General features: G+C 38.8%; 1 protein-coding gene across 1 annotated transcript in view; it reads left to right on the top strand.

Moving 5' to 3' along the window:
* Positions 1 to 23210, top strand: part of casp (Fas associated factor casp) — a 267208-nt gene that overhangs the window by 48164 nt on the left and 195834 nt on the right. Inside the window, exons 4-5 of the mRNA XM_067146824.2 lie at positions 3208 to 3388; positions 22644 to 22926. Of these exons, the coding sequence (XP_067002925.1) occupies positions 3208 to 3388; positions 22644 to 22926 (464 nt within the window). The remainder of the gene's footprint in view (positions 1 to 3207; positions 3389 to 22643; positions 22927 to 23210) is intronic.

Below are 23210 nucleotides of genomic sequence, written 5' to 3'. Positions count from 1 at the left end.
AAAGACAATAATTCTGATATCCATTTTGTGGATACAGCGGTGTTTCAGAAAAACTTACTATAAATATATAGTCTGCCCACCGTACAAAACTTCGATGTTGTTTGAGTACACAAATCCGCTCTTTTTGAAATTTTTTCAAATGAAACATTTGTACCACACCCAGCAGTCACTCAAGGAATGAAGAATGGGTAAGTCGGATTCGGAATTATTTGATAGGATAGTCAGCTATGTGGGAAACGACATGGAAAGAAATGTGATTGTAGCGGGAGATCTGAATTTGCCAGATGTCAATTGGGAAGGAAATGCGAATGACAGGAAGCATGACCAACAAATGGCAAATAAGTTAATATGGGAAGGAGAGCTGATTCAGAAAGTGATGGAACCAACCAGAGGGAAAAATATCTTGGATGTCGTACTGATAAAACCAGATGAGCTCTATAGGGAAACTGAAGTAATAGATGGTATTAGTGATCATGAAGCTGTTTTTGTGGTAGTTAAAAATAAATGTGATAGAAAGGAAGGTCTTAAAAGTAGGACTGTTAGGCAGTACCATATGGCTGATAAAGCAGGTATGAGGCAGTTTCTAAAAAGTAACTATGATCGGTGGAAAACGGTAAATAAAAATGTAAACAGACTCTGGGATGGGTTTAAAGAAATTGTTGAGGAATGGGAAAACAGGTTTGTACCTTTAAGGGTGGTAAGGAATGGTAAAGACCCACCTTATTATAATAGAGAAATAAAGAGACTAAGAAGGAGGTGCAGACTGGAAAGAAATAGAGTTAGAAATGGCTGTGGAAGTAAGGAGAAATTGAAGGAACTTACTAGAAAATTGAATCTAGCAAAGAAGGCAGCTAAGGATAACATGATGGCAAGCATAATTGGCAGTCATACAAATTTTAGTGAAAAATGGAAGGGTATGTATAGGTATTTTAAGGCAGAAACAGGTTCCAAGAAGGACATTCCAGGAATAATTAATGAACAAGGGGAGTGTGTATGTGAGGATCTTCAAAAGGCAGAAGTATTCAGTCAGCAGTATGTAAAGATTGTTGGTTACAAGGATAATGTCGAGATAGAGGAAGAGACTAAGGCCAAAGAAGTAATAAAATTTACGTATGATAACAATGACATTTACAATAAGATACAAAAGTTGAAAACTAGAAAAGCGGCTGGAATTGATCAGATTTCTAGGGAAATACTAAAGACAATGGGTTGGGATATAGTACCATATCTGAAGTACTTATTTGATTATTGTTTGGCCGAAGGAGCTATACCAGATGAATGGAGAGTTGCTATAGTAGCCCCTGTGTATAAAGGTAAGGGTGAAAATTACAGGCCAGTAAGTTTGACATGCATTGTATGTAAGCTTTGGGAAGGCATTCTTTCTGATTATATTAGACATGTTTGTGAAATTAATAACTGGTTCGATAGAAGGCAATTCGGTTTTAGGAAAGGTTATTCCACTGAAGCTCAACTTGTAGGATTCCAGCAAGATATAGCAGATATCTTGGATTCTGGAGGTCAAATGGACTGTATCGCGATTGACATGTCTAAAGCATTTGATAGGGTGGATCATGGGAGACTACTGGCAAAAATGAGTGCAATTGGACTAGACAAAAGAGTGACTGAATGGGTTGCTATATTTCTAGAAAATAGATCTCAGAGAGTTACAGTAGGTGAAGCTTTGTCTGACCCTGTAATAGTTGAGAAGGGAGTTCCTCAGGGCAGTGTTATTGGACCTTTATGTTTTCTTATATATATAAATGATATGAGTAAAGGAGTGGAATCGGAGGTAAGGCTTTTTGCGGATGATGTTATTCTCTATAGAGTGATAAATAAGTTACAAGATTGTGAGCAACTGCAACGTGACCTCGAAAATATTGTGAGATGGACAGCAGGCAATGGTATGTTGATAAACGGGGCTAAAAGTCAGGTTGTGAGTTTCACAAATAGGAAAAGTCCTCTCAGTTTTAATTACTGCGTTGATGGGGTGAAAGTTCCTTTTGGGGATCATTGTAAGTATCTAGGTGTTAATATGAGGAAAGATCTTCACTGGGGTAATCACATAAATGGGATTGTAAATAAAGGGTACCGATCTCTGCACATGGTTATGAGGGTGTTTAGGGGTTGTAGTAAGGATGTAAAGGAGAGTGCATATAAGTCTCTGATAAGACCCCAACTAGAGTATGGTTCCAGTGTATGGGACCCTCACCAGGATTACCTGATTCAAGAACTGGAAAAAATCCAAAGAAAAGCAGCTCGATTTGTTCTGGGTGATTTCCGACAAAAGAGTAGCGTTACAAAAATGTTGCAATGTTTGGGTTGGGAAGAACTGAGAGAAAGAAGAAGAGCTGCTCGACTAAGTGGTATGTTCCGAGCTGTCAGCGGAGAGATGGCGTGGAATGACATTAGTAGACGAATAGGTTTGAATGGCGTCTATAAAAGTAGGAAAGATCACAATATGAAGATAAAGTTGGAATTCAAGAGGACAAACTGGGGCAAATATTCATTTATAGGAAGGGGAGTTAGGGATTGGAATAACTTACCAAGGGAGATGTTCAATAAATTTCCAATTTCTTTGAAATCATTTCGGAAAAGGCTAGGAAAGCAACAGATAGGGAATCTGCCACCTGGGCGACTGCCCTAAATGCAGATCAGTATTGATTGATTGATTGATTGAATGGCATGAATGTACAATTTGAGTGAATTATCTGTGTTAGTTTCTATTTTATGCATGTTTTTGTGTGACAGGTACTCTCAAAGTACAGACAGGCAAATTAAATCTGATTTCACAGTCAACAATATGGCCATTTATTGTGACTTGAATGGGTTAAGAAGAGGCACACCATTTTAAAAATAATTTTAAGCCTTTAATGTTTTCAAAATTTAATTTCATCATGCCCTTTGTTAAACTTATTTTATCTATTTTATGATATTTTTCTTAACAGTTTTTAACTGAAGATGACCTAACAAAGGTTGAAACATGTACCAATTTTTAAACCATATAGATTTAAGTGGCTAGTCATAATTTGTGTTGAATAGGTGGACCATTATAAATAAATTCTTATAAATAATTTTTATCATAAATTATTGTACATGAGTGGCAAGAACATGATTTTTTGCTTTCACAGATCAGAAACACAGATTGGTAATTTTTGATATATCGGTAGTACAAGAGATATTTAATGCAACATTTCTTTGTACTTCCAGGTGATTTAAGAACACTGTTATTTGCTCAAGTGGGAATTGCTCCTTGTCAGCAGAAGCTACAGGGTTGGAGACAGTGTCCAAAATCTGACTCAACAACTCTTGCAAGTCTAAATTTACCAAAAGAAAATATTCTTTTCCTGTTAGTTCCTGATTTTGAAGATGGGCATCTATCAACAGAAGAGTAAGTTATTCCTTGGATTGAAACTTTAAGTTTACCGTTATATTTATTCTTTGTATAGATTAATCGTTTAAAGCAAACATTATTTTTTTCTCTCTGTTTTCTGTGAAAATCACTTCCAGTCCATATTAGAACACAACTACATAATATTAAGCTTGTATGTTTTATGGTTACTTCTGCATATGTCATCTTCATATGATAATGCTCAGCATATGTGTCAGCATTTTAGTCTGTATAGCATTCCTTTAATACACATTTCAGAAAATTAGGGGGACATGTTTTTGAACATATGCTGTGCTCCACAAAACAATACCTCACTACCAACTACCACTACCAACTAAACTGTTGAAGTATACAAAAGAACATCGATGTATTCGCGTTTCCATTTTCAGAACACAAACGAAAATGTCCAAATAGGGGCGAAAACAAAGTGATAACAGTCCTCCAGGATGGATTTTTATCACAGTTGGAGAGCCTCAGTATAGTGTAAGTCCTCCACGAGCTTTTATCACAGCTTGGCACCTACATGCCATGCTCCATATGAGTCGACAGAGGTCACGTTGTGGTATCGGGTCCCGTTCTTCAATGAGAGCCTGTTCGAGGTCTTGGAGGGTCTTCGGTGGAACAGGACGCCAATGAACACTTCTTTCAAGCCTATCCCACACATGCTCGATTGGATTAAGGTCAGGACTCACTGCTGGCCATTCCATCTCTTGAATGTCCACTTCTCGCAAGACAGCTCTAGTGATGTGCGCTACATTAGTCCTGACATTGTCGTGCATGAGAACGAATTCAGGGCCAACACTGTATGCAGCAACTAACACTGCTGTAGCAATATCTGCTTGATGTACCCCACAACGGTAAGATTACCACGGACGACGACAAGATCTGCACGGCCATCAATACTGATGGCCACCCCACAGGATCACAGAACCTTGTCCGAATCGGTCGCCTTCCTGGACAACATTTGGCACGTACTGCTCACCAAGGCGTCTCCATACACGTTGACGTCCATCACGCTGTGTCGGGGGAAATCTGGACTCTAAACAACACAGGTCTCCATTACAAGATATTAGAATCATTCTGTATTGACGGTTTTCACTTAACAAAGGTGAAAAATTAGTGTATCCTCTTAATTCAATACATCATATATTCCATCATTAGACAGAGTAATCAGATTCAAACGTGTTTCGGCTCGTTTGAGCCATCTTCAGTGAAAAAGAGGGGGGTTTGAAATAATGTACATAATACAAGCTAAAAAATGCCAAAAAATATAATGAAGGAACAAATGAAAATACAAAACAGAGCTAGACGAAACAAAATTAGCACAATATACAATATTTACATCATCATGTGGTGTAAAAAACAACTCATTGCAAAAGAAACTAAAAACTGTGTTAACCTAAGAAGAAAAGAAATGAAATCAAATGATAGATGGAAATGAACAATAAGTGCACATAGTGAGGTTGCGGACCTCTTAGTTTACAAAATATTGGTTTTGTAACAGTACAAAACAGGATGAAATCACTGTCGAAAATTCAGGCAGAAAATCTATCTTTGTAGAAACCCATCACATCGAATTGGCTATGAGGGGAGCAGGAGTGAAAAAGTTTGAGAAACTAAGCCTGACAAGCCTGACAATGAAAAGCACCGATGAAATTTAAAGCTTTAGAACAGCAGCATTCTTAATATCTTCTCAATCTAGCGGTCCCATTCTTGATTATCGTTTCATAATGTTGACTGGTTGCTTTTCCTTATTATAAAAGGTCGGAAGGGCCGCGACATAAAATTGAGAAGCTGTGTTAGGGAGATGACAGATGCATGGTAAACTGTAAGTGACCTAGTGGAAACCGTCAATGAAGTTCCAATCTGTAATGGGGGGGAAGGGGGGAAAAAGAGGTTGTGTGAGAAACTTGGGCTGATAAGTAAAAAGTGTGGAATGGGCGTGTAGAAAGCTTAAAACTTACGGTGTTTAGAAGGTGGTTATCCTCTCAAACGGCCTGGGCTTCTCAAAGTAACTGACTCGTTAGTGCGATTGTGTCTATTGTTGGTTCAGCTGTGTTTGCGAGGATGGAAGGAGCGGAGGGGGAAGGGGTGGTGCAGGGCTGGTGTGGGGAGGGGGGAGTGGTGGGTGAGTTGGAGAGATGGAGGCGGGGTTTGTTTATCTTATAGAAGTTCTGACAAATATATAGAATGAATGTTTCAAGTAGAATGTTCTTTTTTTCGTTGATTTCATTTAAATTGTGAGAGGGGTTCATAAACTTATCTAAATCAATGTGAATGCTCCCGAGAACGTTGAGCAAGGTGCCTTTTTGTTCATAATGCAAGAACTTAAGATCTTTATTTATTGAAGTGTATTCGTGGCTGGATGCTTTATGATGTTCACTTATAGCTGAAAAACAATTATATTTGAGAGCGCTGCGATGTTCGGCATATCTTATGACAAAACTGCGGCCTGTTTGACCAATATAGCTGGAATTACAGGATTGGCATTCTAATTTTTAAACTCCGGAGTTCAAATATTTGTTATTAATGTTATTATTGTTGACACTGTGTGGATTGAAAATGAGTTTGGAGTTGGTGTGGGAGGTTTTATATGCTATTTTGATGTTGTGTTTTTTAAACATATTAGAAATTTAGTAAATGCTACTATTATTGAAAGTGAATGTGTAAAACTTTTCTTTAGGAGCCTCAGTCCGGTGGTATTTGAAGGTGCTCAAATATGACAGCCTCGTGTCGGTAGATTTACTGGCACATAAAAGAACTCCTGCGGGACTAAATTCTGGCACCTCAGAGTCTCCGTAAACCGTAAAAAAGTAGTTATGGGAAGTAAAACAAATATTATTATTATTATTATTATTATTATTATTATTATTATTATTATTATTATTATTATTATTATTATTTAGGAGCGGAATCTTTTTCTAGGGTTGTCTTGGGCCTGCTCTTATATCTATTGATGATTCTGCTGACTACTGAAACCATTGTGTTCTGCAATATTGTAAATAGTATTAATTTCTTTTTTGTAATTCTTGTGAGATAAAGGAACAGTTAATGCTCTGAGGACTATGCTATTGTAAGCTGCTTTTTTATGTATGTCTGAGTGCACAGAGGTCTGATGGATGGTATTGATGGTGTGTGTGGGTTTCCTGTATATATTGAAGGATAAAGTGTTGTTGCTGTTGCGCATAATGTTTAAGTCCAGGTAATTAAAGCCATTATTGTTTTCTGACTGTATGGTGAATTTTATATGTGGGACAATGGAGTTGAGAAATTCAAGTACTGTGTTGCTGTTAGTAACGCGGGAGTTTAAAATGACAAATGTGTCATCTACAAAGTGTGTCCAGTGTTGAATGCCGTTAATCTTGCCAGTGATGTGAGAATGCTCTAAATGATCGATGATTATCATGAATCCAAAGCTTCCCACAGCCAGAGCGCTACCCAAGATCCATAAAGCAGACATCCCCATAAGACCTATTTATCAATTTCAGAAACAGTCCAACCTATGAGGTATCCACAAGGATTCCTGAAGCTGGTGACCCAATGGGAAGACCTATCTGTTGGTAAATGACATTATTGAAAGTGAAGAAATTGTTGTTCAAAGTAAACTCCAGAATCCGAATAAGTTCATCTATTTCGCTTATACTTAAATAGCTGAATTTGGAAAGATTGTTCTTGATCAGTTGTATGGTGCTGTTAACGGGAACATTAGCATACATGTTAGTAATATCAAAAGAATGAAGAGTGTGGTGTTTGCATAAATTAAAGTGTTTAATCTTGTTGCAAAATTCTATGGAGTTCTTTACTGATGTATTGGCTTGAAAACGATAGTGTGATTTGAGGAATTTGTGAATGAACAGAGATACCTCATAGGTTGGACTGTTTCTGAAATTGATAAATAGGTCTTATGGGGATGTCTGCTTTATGGATCTTGGGTAGCGCTTTGGCTGTGGGAAGCTTTGTATTCACGATAATCATTTTGGATTTTTCAAGGTCATTAAACAGAAATGAAACTTTCTTAATGATGGTTTTTAGGTCTCCTTGTATTTTATTAGTTGGATCTTTTTTAGAGGTTATGAAGTTGTTGTCTGCAAAAAGCGTGTGTGCTTTATTAGTATAGTCACTTTTGTCCATGATTATGGTAGCGTTCCCTTTGTCGGCGTTTGTTATTATTAAGTCGTCGTGTTTGACTTTTTTCTTTAGTTTGTTTACTTCAGCTATGTGCTCTGTGTTGGGTTTAATGGTTTGTTGTTAAGGATGGAAGATAGCTTCCGTTTGATTTCATATCGGATCTCTTCTTATATGTTTATTGGTAATTTATTAATGGCCAATTCAGATTCAGCTATGGTGGAAATTAAATTATCACGGTTAAAAGGATTACCCCAATTATGTTTAGGTCCCGTGCTCAACACATTTAGATCATCGGCATCAAGATTGATTTTACTTACTACAGGATGGAGAAAATCATTTGACTTTATATTATTTGGGGTGTTATGTTTGCTAAGTGTGTTTTTGAAAGAGCATTCCATTTTTTTGTCAAGTGTGTTTTGTTTCTTTACAAAGTGAGGTTAAGTTTGTTAGAGACGTGTAATTGAAAGGACGTCCATTCAAGGGGGCAAAGGAGAGTGGAAACTTCTAAATGCGTTTCATATAGTTTACATTGGGTTTCAGTCGTTAGGTGTTGAAGTATCTATCCATTTTTTAGGAGATCTTGTGTGAGAATGGTTTCAGTGGTCTCAAAGTCTGTGGACTGTGCTGTTAGGGCTATGTCGTCAGCATATATAAACTTTCGGCATGCAGTAGATGGAAGATCTGCCGTGTAGAGATTGAAGAGAAGTGGAGCAAGAACAGAACCCTGCGGCAATCCATCATTTAATCTGTAGGATCTGCTTCTGTTTCCATCGAGATGTACTTGAATTAGGCGATTGAATAGCATGTTGTTGAGCAAGGAAGCTAGGGTCTTGCAAGGGATAATTTTCAGGAACTTCAGGATCATCCCTTTTCGCCAGACTGTATCATATGCTGAAGATAAATCCACAAACAGCAACTGTTTTCATTTTTTCTTGAAAGTCCTGCTCAGTATGGCTGGTTAGTGCCAGAACCTGATCGCAACAGCTCCTGTTAGGTCTGAATCCTGCCTGTTCAACTGGAATGTGGTGAATTACTGTAGCTGAGATTCTGTTATAGATCAGTCTCTCTAGTAGTTTGTAGCAGATACTCAGAAGAGCAATAGGTCGATAATCTTTTGCATTACAGTCACTTTTCCCAGGCTTCACAACAGCAACTACTTTAGTTCTTTTAAGAAGAGGTGGGAGCCTTCTTTTCATTAGGATGTCACTAAAGAATTTAGCAAGCCATTCCATAGTTCTGGGACCACTGTGCGTCAGAAATTTGGGATGGATACCATCCAAACCTGCTGCTTTCCCCGATTTTGTTTCCATCAAAGCAGCTGAGATCTCTGCAGCAGAAAAATCCTCGGAGAACTGCAAGTTTGTTTCAGCTCTGGACAGTTCTATCTTAAGCTCGTTTAGGATTTGTCTCGTTTCATCCCTTTTTGTGTCTACCGATGCTCTGGTTAAGCCAACAATTCTGTTTGCTATATGTTCCGGCTTTATTTTTGAATTCTTGCTATGGTAATTAGGGGCAATACTGCCCAGCTTGCCAACGGCCGTAGCCGTGTTGAAACACCGGATCCCGTGAGATCTCCGAAGTTAAGCAACATTGGGCGTGGTCAGGAGTTGAATGGGTTGCCACGCGCTGTTGGTGGGAGGTAGGGGAATGGAGGAGCGGAAAGGAACTGGCCACCCTACCGCACGTAAACTCCGGCTCAGGAACACCTCTGCGGAGGTTCAGACCTGCCTTCGGGCAGAATAACCCTTACCTACTGCCCAGCTTCCTAAGGAGGGACCATGCTTTTCTGCTGGAGTGTTGGAAGTTAATACTAGACGTCAATGTATGCCATTTTTCCTTCCTGGCAGAGTCTAAGCAGTGCAGTAATTCATCAGCGACTTCTGTTTGATTTCTGCTTTGGTATTCTTCGTACAGCTCATTGCACCTCTCGCTCCACCCTGGGATGTATTCCTCGGAGAATGTGCTTCTTCGCTATAGAACATATCAGTCCAGTAAAACGGTTATAGTTTTCAAGAGCTGGTGGAATCCATTGGATGTTGTGTTCCATCTCACTGGTGAAGAAATCCCATTTAGCCTTTGTAAAATTCAATCTGTTCACTGGATTTGATCTTATAATTAGAACTTCAATACCGACTTTCAGAAGAACTGGTCTGTGCTGACTTTGGGGGAAATTGTCTAACACTTCTATTCTGCAGGGAGAGGTGTCCCTTGTTGGTCCATGGAAACAAAACAGAGGTCTGGGTTATAGTCATGTTTCCATCTAGCAGAGTGAAAGGTACCTCTCTCTTTGGCATCATACATCAAGAAAATATCTTCAGCCTCTGCCCATTCTACTATACAGTAGAGTCTCGATTATCCGACGTAAACGGGACCTGGAGTACGTCGGATCACCGAAAATGTCGGATAATACAGAATAACTTTGAAAATGAACTGGAACAAACAGGAAGGCTAAAATAATGGCATGCTTTACGGTGCTCTACTTTTACTAATTCAATTGTACAGTACATGCAGCATTAAACGAAAACATTCCAGATGTCTTACGAAAAGAAACTTTTCTCCACAGATATTAAGCTACCTAACACCGTACCGTTTTTGCCACCGATCACGCCACCCAGCACTGGCAGGAAAATTAGGGTCCCCTTCATTAAACTCCTTCTGGAAATACACAGCCTTTTCTTGCAGAATATTGCCAGATATTAGCAGGCCCTTTTCCCGGTGTTGAGATACCAAAGAAATAGTGCTTCACTTATTTTTTCATCATCATCATCATCTGTTTACCCTCCAGGTTCGGTTTTTCCCTCGGACTTAGCGAGGGATCCCACCTCTACCGCCTCAAGGGCAGTGTCCTGGAGCTTCAGACTCTTGGTCGGAGGATACAACTGGGGAGTATGACCAGTACCTCGCCCAGGCGGCCTCACCTGCTATGCTGAACAGGGGCCTTGTGGAGGGATGGGAAGATTGGAAGGGATAGACAAGGGAGAGGGAAGGAAGCGGCCGTGGCCTTAAGTTAGGTACCATCCCGGCATTCGCCTGGAGGAGAAGTGGGAAACCACGGAAAACCACTTCCAGGATGGCTGAGGTGGGAATCGAACCCACCTCTACTCAGTTGACCTCCCGAGGCTGAGTGGACCCCGTTCCAGCCCTCGTACCACTTTTCAAATTTCGTGGCAGAGCCGGGAATCGAACCCGGACCTCCGGGGGTGGCAGCTAATCACGCTAACCACTACACCACAGAGGCGGACTTATTTTTTCGTACTGACATTTTTTCATTGTTTTTATCTGCTCTGGTAGAGCACAACTTTTCAATTTCTTCCCTCTGTTTTTTCCAGTCTCCCACTGTAACACGTCCAACACCATAATCTGAAGCCACATTTTGAAGAATTTCTCCTTTGTCCAGTCTCTTTAACGCACTCAATTTGCGTTCTATAGAAACAGTCATTTCTTCCATTTACTCGCCATACTCACAGAGGATATGAAAACTATAACATCCGCACCCAACCAATACTACAATGACTGAAGACTCACTGCACCTGTCCTTGAGAAAAACCCACTCCTACCGCCAGACCAGTGCTTGTCCCATGGTCGCACCCTCCACAGTGGATGTGCCTGAGTTTAGTCTCCACCAAAAGTTGAAATTAAGTTTAACAGTGTCGGATAACACGGAATGTCGGATAAGCGAAGGTCGGATGAGCGAGACTCTACTGTACTGTTGCCATCAGAATTGGTATCTTTATATCCCCAGATGGTATGGCGACTGTTAAAATCCCTTAGGATGGCAGTAGGATGTTTCACATTCTGGATGGCTTCATTAACCCAGGGCTGTGAAGGAGGATTATAGATGTTGATAACTTCTATGCCAGCAGTTCTAATTTTGATGGTGAATACCGGGCGAGTTGGCCATGCACGTAGAGGTGCGCGACTGTGAGCTTGCATCTGGGAGATAGTAGGTTCGAATCCCACTTTTGGCAGCCCCGAAAATGGTTTTCCGTGGTTTCCCATTTTTGCACCAGGCAAATGCTGGGGCTGTACCTTAATTAAGGCCACGGCCGCTTCCTTCCAACTCCTAGGCCTTTCCTATCCCATCGTCGCCATAAGACCTATCTGTGTCAGTGCGACGTAAAGCCCCTGGCAAAAAAAAAAAATTTGATGGTGAATATATTATTATCAGCGCTTGTACTTAAAGCTTCTACCTGCTCGATATTGTCCTTAGCGTAAGTTGCTGTTCCGTAGCTCTTGTGGAAAGTTGCTGCAACAAGACTGTATCCTGGCAACATACATCTGGACAGGAGTTGGCTTTGGTCTTCACAGTGAGTTTCTTGTAAGAGTACTACATCCAATTCGTTGTCATTCAGCACTCTTGTAAGTATTTCGCTCACTGCCTTGCTTATGCCTTCAACAGTTAGTTGTAGTATTGTTAGTGAATGTCCTAGGTCCTTTGTTGTTGTTTGGTTCTGAGAACAACCATTTGTATTCATCATCATGTATCCTCTATTTTCTGGGATATCCGCAAGAAAATTTCTTTTGGTCCAGCAGCCGATGTTGTTGCTTACTTAGCACCAAACGGGGGACACGTATAGGGCACTTTAAGGTTATACCTGCGGACGTCAAGCAGCGATGACCCCCTGAGATAAGATATAGAGTAGAATTTAGCCAACCAGAGCCTTGTGTTTGAGTTGTTAGTGCTAGCACCTGGTCAACACAGCTTCGGTTCTGCCTGAATCCAACTTGCTCTACTGGGATCACTTCATTAATGGCCGAACTAATCCTATTGTACACAAGTCTCTCAAGCAGTTTATAGCAAACACTCAGCAATGTTATTGATTGGTAGCTATCGACTTGGTCTTCCGGTTTACCGGGTTTCAGAATTGCAATGATCTTGCTTACCTGGAATTCATATGGCAGATGCCCAGACGATAAGATATTAGAGTAGAATTTAGCCAACCAGAGCCTTGTGTTTGGACCACTATGTATCAGAATCAGGAAATATCCTATCAAAGCCAGCAGCTTTACCAGGTTTGAGGCTTTTAATAGCAGTATCTACTTCCAGATGTGAAAATACAGTGTGTAAACAAGATGGACTAGCTATGGGGTCACCAGCTTCCGGTATACTAGCTGAAATATACTTGGACTTTCTAGAACATATGAAAATAGATAAAGACACAAAATTTAATAATATACACTTCTGGTCTCGATATGTAGATGATACTTTCATGATTTTAGAGGAACGTTCTACTGATGCAGCTACTGCTCTAACAAATCTTAATAACATTGATCCGGACATTAAATTTACATTGTAATCCAAAGTCAACAGTTCCATCAACTTCTTAGACTTAACTGTTACCAGACTCCCCTCTTCTTTTAAGTATAAAATCTACAGGAAACTTACTCACACTGCTACAACAATTAAACAAGTCTCTACGCACCCCCTCAACCATAAACGCGCCACTTATTATTGCTTAGTGAACCGCTCATTTAAGGTCCCAATGTCAAAGTCGCACCTCAATAAAGAGTTAGATACCATACGTAATATCGCTTACCATAATGGTTACAACAAAATCTTTATAGAACATATAATCAACAAGTTTAAACACCACCCTAAATCAAATTTAATAAAAGAAATGACTAAATCTAAAGAATGTTCAATGTTTACCTTTAATCGTAATATTGCCCCCATCATGCCGGGCTCAGCTCGCCGGAGAGCAAGGGTCTCAGAGGTGGACCATTCGCTATCGGCTGTGCAGAAAATTTTAAAGGCAGGAATAGATGGACTAGCGACAAATGAAAGGAAACTAAAATAGGTTCATACATTTATTAAAAACTAACACTCTTCCAATAAAACAATTAAATTTACAAAATCTGGGATTAATTCTTGAAAATCTCTTCTCCTCGTGCTATCGTCTATAAGGAATCTTGATCAAATTAAAGCTCAACGAATGTTCTTGTCTGTAATAATAATAATAGGGATCATTAATTTACTGTAAAATGGATTGAAAATCAAAATAATATCTGGTATCACTCTCTCCTATAATGATAATCAAATTGCTTAAATTAAAATATTCCGTCTGGATTTCATTTAATTTTACAACAAAATTATCATTTTCTCTTCCTTATTAAAATTATTGAAAAATATTTAATTCAAGAAATTGTGGTTAATAAGTCTTCTTTAGACTTTCCCTTCATCAATTAATTCATTTTTATAATTATTAAGTGACTATTTGATCTTATTTGATCTTATATCAAACTTTACTCGTTTTTATGCAATAAGTGACTGTACAATAACTAATAATTCAGTCTCGTGACATCAATCCACGGACGTTGCCTTCTCTTATTCACTTTACTTTAGTGAATTAGACCCTAATCTACCTTAAATTATAATAAAATCTTCTAAAGATTCATAATTCATCAAATCACGGACACGCGAAAATAACGTAAATCGGTCAAAATTTGACACGCACAGTGGAGAATATCATCACAAAATCATTCAAGAAATATACACAAAACACAGAATATAATCAAATCACACATCACACATTCACACATAGGTACACGACAATATTACAATATTATTTACACGAACACTAACCCATTATTATTAAATTTTGGATTTATTCCAAATCAGGGAAATCATTCTCTAGATGACAATATCACGTGTATTCCAGGTATCGATTTAGAATGTGATAGAGTTGAGGTTATCACTTTTATGCAGAAATTAATTATACAACGGTGTTCAAGGGAATCTTTTACACAGAAATCATCCAAAATAAGCAAGTAAAATACCTACAACACAGGTCAAAATATTAGAATACGCGCTTACGGTACATGAGTTGCGGCATTTATTTTTATTCACCTATAATGTCGTGGCTCTCGATTAATCTGCACTCAAGCTCGAAGAAATCATGTCCAGTGACACATCCCTTCCAAAATGACTCTAATGGATGCATAAATTATCACACAAAATATAATGTCCATCTGCAAGTCATACTCAAATTAACAGCACAGTAAATATACGTATAATTCATCATTACTCCGTCCGGAGGATTGCCATGTTCCAGGCCTATTTTACATAAAGTGAGCACACTATAATTCTTTCCAAGAACAAACCAACATTAAACCCATGACCTTATTCAATTTTTATTCCAAGAATCTGGCATTTATAAGTTGACATGTACTCAGTGTAAAAAAACATATGTGGGACAATCAGGAAGGAGCTTCATAATTAGATATCAAGAACACGTCAATGCAGAGAAATACAGAAGATTCTCTGCTATGGGAGCTCATATGAAAGAAGCGAACCACAAATTCACTAATATCAAACAGGACCTTCAAATCATACGTAAGATCAATAAAGGAACACTAATGAACAACCTAGAAAATATCTACATTATTCTTGATAAATTAGAAAATGGGGAACGGAATCTTAACTAAATGAATGAGCAAAAAGACCTCTTATACGAGCACATCAGCAAATACATGGAATGGGTTGACAGACAACAAATAAGACGAAAAAATGAAACAATCAAGCACGACGTCGCGGAATCGCTGCTAAGTCTCCTTCCTCCCTCAAATGACGTACAACTCCATTTCCCTTTTCTTCTGTGGATTGCACGAACAATCAAACCGTGTCACATCGCTACTACACTAGGTCGTGCACAAAGACAGATCCCCAAGGCAGCGCGGAATAAACATCTTTCCAAGATATGATAACGTGAGACAAGCTGCCCTAACCAGATGACCGCCATTTTATAACAGAGAAGATACCAAAGAACTTTTACCAATCAAACAATCGACACAGCAAATATTTTTTTCCATAACCTAAAGATTAACGCTTGTGCTTATTGTCCAATATTTTTCATTTAAGTTTTCCTTATACAGCTGATGATGACCACTAAGTGGTCGAAACATGTTCTGTGAGTGATAATGTGTATTTAATTTTGCCCAACGCAAAAAATAAAGTATCGATTAGGTGGTTCTTTAATTATACCTGTTGATTATACTCATCGATACAGTCATGAAGTGGACAACTTGCAACACCCTGGAGGTTTCAGTCAAGTGCCAATCTTTCGAGCCAGGCTGAGTGGCTCAGACGGTTGAGGCACTGGTCTTCTAACATGTTCGATCCTGGCTCAGTCCGGTGGTATTTGAAGGTGTTCAAATACATCAGCCTAATGTCGGTAGATTTACTGGCACGTAAAAGAACTCCTGTGGGACTAAATTCCAGCACCTTGCCATTTCCGAAAAATGTAAAAGTAGTTAGTGGGACATAAAGCAAATATTATTATTCAATCTTTCAATGGATCCAGGGAGCTTTCTCACAGTGTCTCCTATCCATTCTTTATCCATTTTATTTGTACTTCCTCTTAAAACAATCACCACCACCACCATTATCCATTTTAGGGTCTCGTTTAGTTTGTAGATTTCTTCCAGTCACCTTTCTTAAAGAGAGGAGAAATCACTCATAGTTCCCAGTCTTCAGGGATGTGAATTTCTTCCAAATTTTTCCAAAGGACTATAAATCCATATTTACACATTTTAATCATATGAACACTGAATCTGTTTAATCCAGATGATTTGTTGCTTTTTATTTTCTTTACTGCTCTTTCTACTTCTAGCCAGGTCAATGTTTAATCAACTAGATCTCTGCTTCCTATAATTGGAGAATCAGCCAGCTCCATGGCTAAATGTTTAGCGTGTTGGCCTTTGGTCACAGAGGTCCCGGGTTCGATTCCCGGCAAGGCCAGGAATTTTAACCATCATTGGTTAATTCCTCTGGCACGGGGGCTGGGTTTGTGTGTCGTATTGATCCTCATTTCATCCTCATCAAGACACGCAGGTCGCCTACAGGCGACAAATCAAAAGACCTGCACCTGAGTGACCAATTCTGACGACTCAGTACCTTTCCTCTTTTCATGGTCTTTAAAATTACCAGACTCGGCCTGTGGGATCGTAAATGATGCTAAGCTGCACACTGAGCATTAACAAACATCTCATCTCTGAAGATACCAAGTAGTGGATCCCATTACTCCAACAGCCTCTGCAGACACCTTCCGAACGATAGCCATCTTGTGGAAACATGTTTCAGTATCTTCTTCGCTTCCTTGTTGTGAAGCTCTTGGAATTTCTTACAACTCTTTTCTAAATAACAAAAGATGTCAACTAATAGTTCATCAACTTTAAGAGGCAAACTGCTTGCACCTTTCTCAGCAGCCAAGTTAATCAAATGGCATGAACAACTCAGTATGAACACAGATGACTGTGCTTCTCTTAAAACAGCAGCAACTCCATTCTTTCCAATCATGACTGGATTCAACATCAAGAATTTCATGTTTGGTCCGTATTGGATTGAGATTCACAAAGTAGAAAATTAAAATATAGGGATCCACCTATTCAATACAAATCATGTGAGAATTTTTTAAATCACTACATTATTATTTATTCATTACATGGTACCAGGTTTCGGCATAGTGAATGCCATCATCAGCCAAATAGGGAATTTTTAATAATAATGTTATTTGCTTTACGTCCCACTAACTACTCTTTTATGGTTTTCGGAGACGCCGAGGTGCCGGAATTTTGTCCCGCGGGAGTTCTTTTATAGGCCAGTAAATCTACCGACACGAGGCTGACATATTTGAGCACCTTCAAATACCACCGGACTGAGCCAGGATCGAACCTGCCAAGTTGGGGTCAGAAGGCCCGCGCCTCAACCGTCTTGAGTCACTCAGCCCGGCAATAGGGAATTTTTACAATGACATTTAAAGTGGATATAAACATAGTAGACCCTATGGTTAAAATATACTAAATAACTTAAACCAGATATCCATATCAAAACAAGCACTGCTTTTTAACGAGTATAAATTTGAGTGGCGTGTACCGACTGTTTTTCAAGTTTTAAAGTTTTAAAACTTGAAAGTCATATATTAAAATTTAACCATCTAAAATCAATGCTGAATGTTATAAATACTACGGTTACAAGTTATTTGGTGATTCTGGCATGTTGAGGCTATGATTCAGGAGTAGTATAATATATATGAATGACAGAGTTCCTTTAAAGTCAATAGAGAAACTTGAATCATAAGTAGCCCATGAATATTGTAGTCATATTTCGAGAGAAATAGTCTGTAGAAAAATGACAGAATAATTCTTGTTGTTCTTCAGGAAATATCAACTTGCGTTAAATCTATATGGCACTGAATTCAAACTTCGTGAATATGGTGTAATGACATCGCTGGAAAAGTGGATCTTGTAGGACAAGATGTGTCATTACAGATGTTAAAAATAAATAGATCGATCCAAAACGGAACCTATAAGATAGAATATTCTCGAGTTAAAGAGTTGTAAATAAAGAAATGGGGCAAGAAAACTTTTATATAAGTAGAAGACTCACCTTCGGTTACAGGTTGTTAGATGTAGAGTTGACAGGGAACTAACCAGCTAAACATACACGCAGCATAGTGGTAGAGAGAGAGGGAAGGGGCGGGGTGTATTAGGTTGGAGGAGAGGAGAATGGGGTAGCAGAGGACATGCGGTCAGGTGGGCATGGGGGGCGGTAGGGGTAACATGCAAGCATGTTGCGTCCTATCTGAAAAATTGATCAGTTTTTAGGTAATTTAATACTGTCTAATACTGTGATAAGCATGCCAAACAAAATTTGGATTATGATATTGATCGAGTTGAATATAGCAGCTTTCGGTAATGTCTAGCAAAGGACCCTTGTTAAGTGTACCGGGAGGTACACCTCAACTCCGCTCACTTAAAATAAGCGCCTTAATAAACTCCTCTATCGATCAAAAGATGAAACTGATACTACATGAACTTGGAACTTTAATCAGAAGATGTCACCACTGAAATATTAAGTAATTGTGTTATTGTGAAGTTTCCTAAACTGATTGAATTTCTCCCTGTTTTGTTTTGCTATACATCAAGAAGTTTGGACATTTTTCCACAGATGTCACTACCAAAAATCTCTGATCATGCACTCTGGTGCAAGGTGGAAAGACTTATATCTTAATGAAGTTTCGTATTCCTAGGTTTTCCATAACTGAATCTATGTTCATTTATTTTTGGGTTGGCAACACTTCTTTTTCTTTCCGCCAGTTTTGAATATGGCCAATGATAAATTTCTGTAATAAATTTTCAAACTTCTTGTTCGATTTTGAGTGTAACTTCTGAGTCTCACCAATAAAATTGAGAGGGTGTGTACGGATTAGCCCAGAATCCTCTCAAACCTTCCCTGAGGGTATATAAACTGCGGCTTCTCATGTTTCCTTGTCAATTGATCGCTGTCTTTATAAGTGTGTGTGTTAAGGCAGAAGGCAGGGGCGCCTCTTTCTTCGGCCAGCAGAACATCTACAAGGTAATGGCCACATAAATTCCATCTTTCTTGCTGTACCCGCAAATTAATCAGAGGGGAAGGTCTGAATCTTTAACTGTGTAACAAACTTTTCTAAAATGTAAATCTTCTTTTGGCTAATGTAAAATTTTCATAAAATCTTTAACTGTAAATCGGGGATAAAGAGTGAGTTACCCTCTCGAACTCCCCTTCATCTTGGTTTAAGGTGGCTACGTTTTCGCAACCTTTTGTTTCTGTAATGTATTAAAGTTATTTCCATTCGAGCCACCTCAGTAGTTTGGCCGTTTATTTAATCTTCTTTTTTCGCAAAGGCCCAGTAGGTTTGGTACGAGATACCCCTGTGTAAAAATATTTCAATTTGTAAATAGTGCCATGAGAGGCCAGAGATTGTCAGGCTGGAAGAACTGAGAGCCTGTTAGCTCCTTTTTCAAAGTTTTGTAACAATAAAGAGTTCCTCTGGAAGGCTAGATATTGTAATTTAGGGAGCAAGCGCTCTTGAATTAGGGGATTTCTGCCCTTGACTAAATTGTTCCTCATTTTTGAAATTTTGTAAAGTTGAGCTCATAGCTCAGAAATCGTAAAACTAGGGGCTTGAAGCCCAAAATTGTTGAAAGAAGGAACTATCTTACATTCGTCAACAAGCCCTACATAATGGTTTCAGTCTGAAATTCATCAACAAAATCATCTCTAAATGCAAATATCAACAACAAAATAAACTTGAACAGCAATCAGAAAAGACTAAGAGGTACGTCAAATTCACCTTTAATAACCCGAGGATGTATGAAATCACGAATTTAAGAAATACAACGCCAAAGTAGCTTTTTCAACCAAAAACAATACGAAACATAGATTCTTTAATCACAATAGAGCCAATAAACTTCAAGATGACGAATTCCAAGAATCTGGCATTTATAAGTTGACATGTACATTACAATATTCAGGCGCAATGTTCAGCATTTTCACGCTTTGTCACAGTATTTCCTCCAGCCATTAGTAGAGGTACCAGCACTGCCATGTAGCATAATTTTCTCATTGTTGGGTTCTTCATCACCCAACTCACCGACACAATCTTGTTCCGCAATATCTTCCTCACCACTTAATTGAAAATTACTCTCACTATCGCTGAAATAAGCGTCACTTTCACCTAAAAGTCTGGCTACTTCCTTCCCATGCTGCTCGAACGACGCTATGTTGCTAAACAATGTCTGTTTACAAACTCCATGGTCTTCAAAGAATCCACAAAGCTTGATTTCAAAGAGATTATAGCTATACATGGCTTCAAATAGTCGTTGAAGGATGGCAGTAGCTTACTCTACCTGTAATTCATGTGCGTGTAACCCGACAAAGGAGTTATATAGGGAAGAAAATCATGTGGGGAATCTATGCAGGACATTCTCGTTGTTGGGCATGGCCCGCCACGTGAGTGCTAAGGGTTATGATTTCAAAGAACTTGGAAATTTATCAAATATTTCCTGTGATAAATGATTCCAGTCCCTAATTCCTCTTCCTATTAATGAATATTTGCCCCAATTTGTCCTCTTGAATTCCAGCCTTATTCCAGGTTAGCTCTCCATTGGCAGCTCAGAACATTTCTCTTAGTCGAGCAGCTGGTCTCCTGACGAACAAATCGTGCTGCTTTCCTTAAAATCTTTTCCAGTTCTTGAATTAAGTAATCCTGGTAAGGATCCCATACGTTACAACCATACTCTAATATTGGGGTCTTACCAGTGACATACACACCCTCTCCTGTACATCATTTTTACAACCCTTACATGACCTTATAATCATATAAAGAGATTTGTAACCTTCATTTGAAATTCTGTTGTATGTGATCACCCCAGTGAAGATCTTTCCTTATATTAACACTTAGATTCTTATAATGATCTCCCATGAGTTCCTGTTATCCCATGAATACAGTAATTAAAACTGAGAGGACGTCTCCTCTTGGCGAAACTTACAACCTGACTTTTTCTTCAGTTTACCAACATACCATTTTCTGCTGTCCGTCTCAAAACTTTGTTGAGGTCAGTCATTCTCTCTCTCTCTCTCTCTCTCTCTCTCTCTCTCTCTCTCTCTCTCTCTCTCTCTCTCTCTATGACACGGGGGAATGTTTGTTTATACTAGGATATTTTGCAGAATAAAATATTTTTTTTTCATTAACGGGGTGACCTCGAACTGCCCAGGTGAAACATCATTTGGTCATGAGCTTGAAGGCAGTGGAAGTGTAAGAACTGCTGGGCAACTAGAGGTTGACTATGGATGGTACAGAAGAAAGGGGGGGAAGCATGTACACAAATGTAAGGAAGAATAATAAGAAAATCCCACTTATAGTACACCATGTTCCATTCTCTCATACACAGGGAAAAATCAAGGAAGTAAAACCTTTGAGATAAGGATGAAAGGACCACAAAATTACCTCTACAAATTTATAACAACTCAGGTGTAAATATATTTTACAATATCACCACCAGCTGACAAATGACTAGAAATCATTCGTAATGCAGGAATTTGTCCCGAGTAAACAAGAGTTTTTAGGGAACATAATATAGGACGGTAAATGCCGAACCGAAGAGCAATTACAATCTTTCCCATTTCATTAACAGACACTTTCCTATCATAACATGAATTCCTATACAAATTTCTCCAAAAATAAATCAAATTAAAAGCTTGCAGATTAAATTACAATGCCAAAGATTCTAAAATAGGTCAGTGATGAAAATATACAATATTTTTGAGATACCAAGGACAAACTATATCTCAAACAACAATATGAGAGTTAGGGTTATACAGAAAAACTCTAAAAGGGAAAAATATGACAAATATTCGTAACAAATAGACAGTTTGTCTAGATATGTTAGAGATGAGCAAGTAGTATCTGTGTTGTACATCCTGATTTTAGTTACTCAGTTTTCATCTTTTGAAAGTAAACCAATACATGTACCTCACAAAATTAGCTTTGACACCATATAAAGTTCAGAGTGTTCTGTAAAGATGTAACTTATTTACACTGGTGAGCAATTGAATTTGAGATACCTGGCTAGTAGCTTGTAGCACCCCTGATCGCTTGATGACGGTGATTCTGCGCTGAATGGACTCCACAAGACACCAGAAGTGTTGGGGAGCCATACTGATCCATGATCGCTGCACAGCCTCCCATAATCCACGATTAGTCAGAACAGGGTCCAGGACATGACAGCATTGCAGATATGCTTAATGAATTGAGATAGGGGCTCATTAGGGGCCAGGCATGCGTCTTTCTAACTATCTCATTTTCAGTGTGTCTTAAATTAACATGCAATTAGTTCATACTCTCCAGTTTAAAAATATCTTACCGGGCGAGTTGGCCATGCGCGTAGAGGCGCGCGGCTGTGAGCTTGCATCCGGGAGATTGTGGGTTCGAGCCCCACGGTCGGCAGCCCTGAAGATGGTTTTCCGTGGTTTCCCATTTTCACACCAGGCAAATGCTGGGCCTGTACCTTAATTAAGGCCACGGCCGCTTCCTTCCAACTCCTAGCCTTTCCTGTCCCATCGTCGCCATAAGACCTATCTGTGTCGGTGTGACGTAAAGCAATTAGCAAAAAAAAAATTAAAAATATCTTAGCCATTTCCATGTTCCTAAATGTTGGGGATAAAGACATATTGTTATGCAGTCAGTATGTTAATGAACATCTGGGTTCATAGTACCATTGCTGTTTGTGTAATATTATTGTTTCATATCTTGTTTCAAATGGTTGAGGGAGAGAATTTTTTTGAAAATGTATTTATATTTTCTTGCAGGTCAAAGATAGCTGAAAGGTTATCACAGACTTACACACTGAATGTTCGCGATGAAACAAATAAAAAGACTTACAGTTTGAAGTTTCTGGGTTCGAAAACTGTTCTGGAAGTGAAGACTGATGTATATACACTTACAGATATCCCTGTAAGACATCAGATATGGGGAGGTTGGCCCCAACTAGATAGTGATAAAACAACACTTGCCTGTAGTGGTATCAATCATCCTGTTCATGAGTTGTCTGTAAGGAGAGTACCCTCTTCTCTTCATAAAGAAAACAAAAAGGTGAGAAAATTTTAATTTTTTAGTACCAAAGCACTTAAGATGGGGGTGAGAGGGAATTTGATGATGTTCTCATGTATTTCAGTTATGATAAATAAGGTGCAGTAGAACTCTGTTGTCCAACACTTTTAATCAAAATACCATTTAACTGAAACAACTGAAAATATATGCATTTTTTGTTAAAATGAATTAAACATTGTTTGTTATGTCAAAGAGGAGGAGTAACAAAATATATGGACGCTGACCTTGACTGCCGCCTTTGCTTCTCTTGTACCAACTCAGTTTGT

Source organism: Anabrus simplex, chromosome 5, assembly GCF_040414725.1.
Source record: "Anabrus simplex isolate iqAnaSimp1 chromosome 5, ASM4041472v1, whole genome shotgun sequence".
Taxonomy (NCBI): domain Eukaryota; kingdom Metazoa; phylum Arthropoda; class Insecta; order Orthoptera; family Tettigoniidae; genus Anabrus; species Anabrus simplex.
Note: the sequence above shows the minus strand (reverse complement) of the source record. Positions and strands in the feature narration are given on the sequence as shown.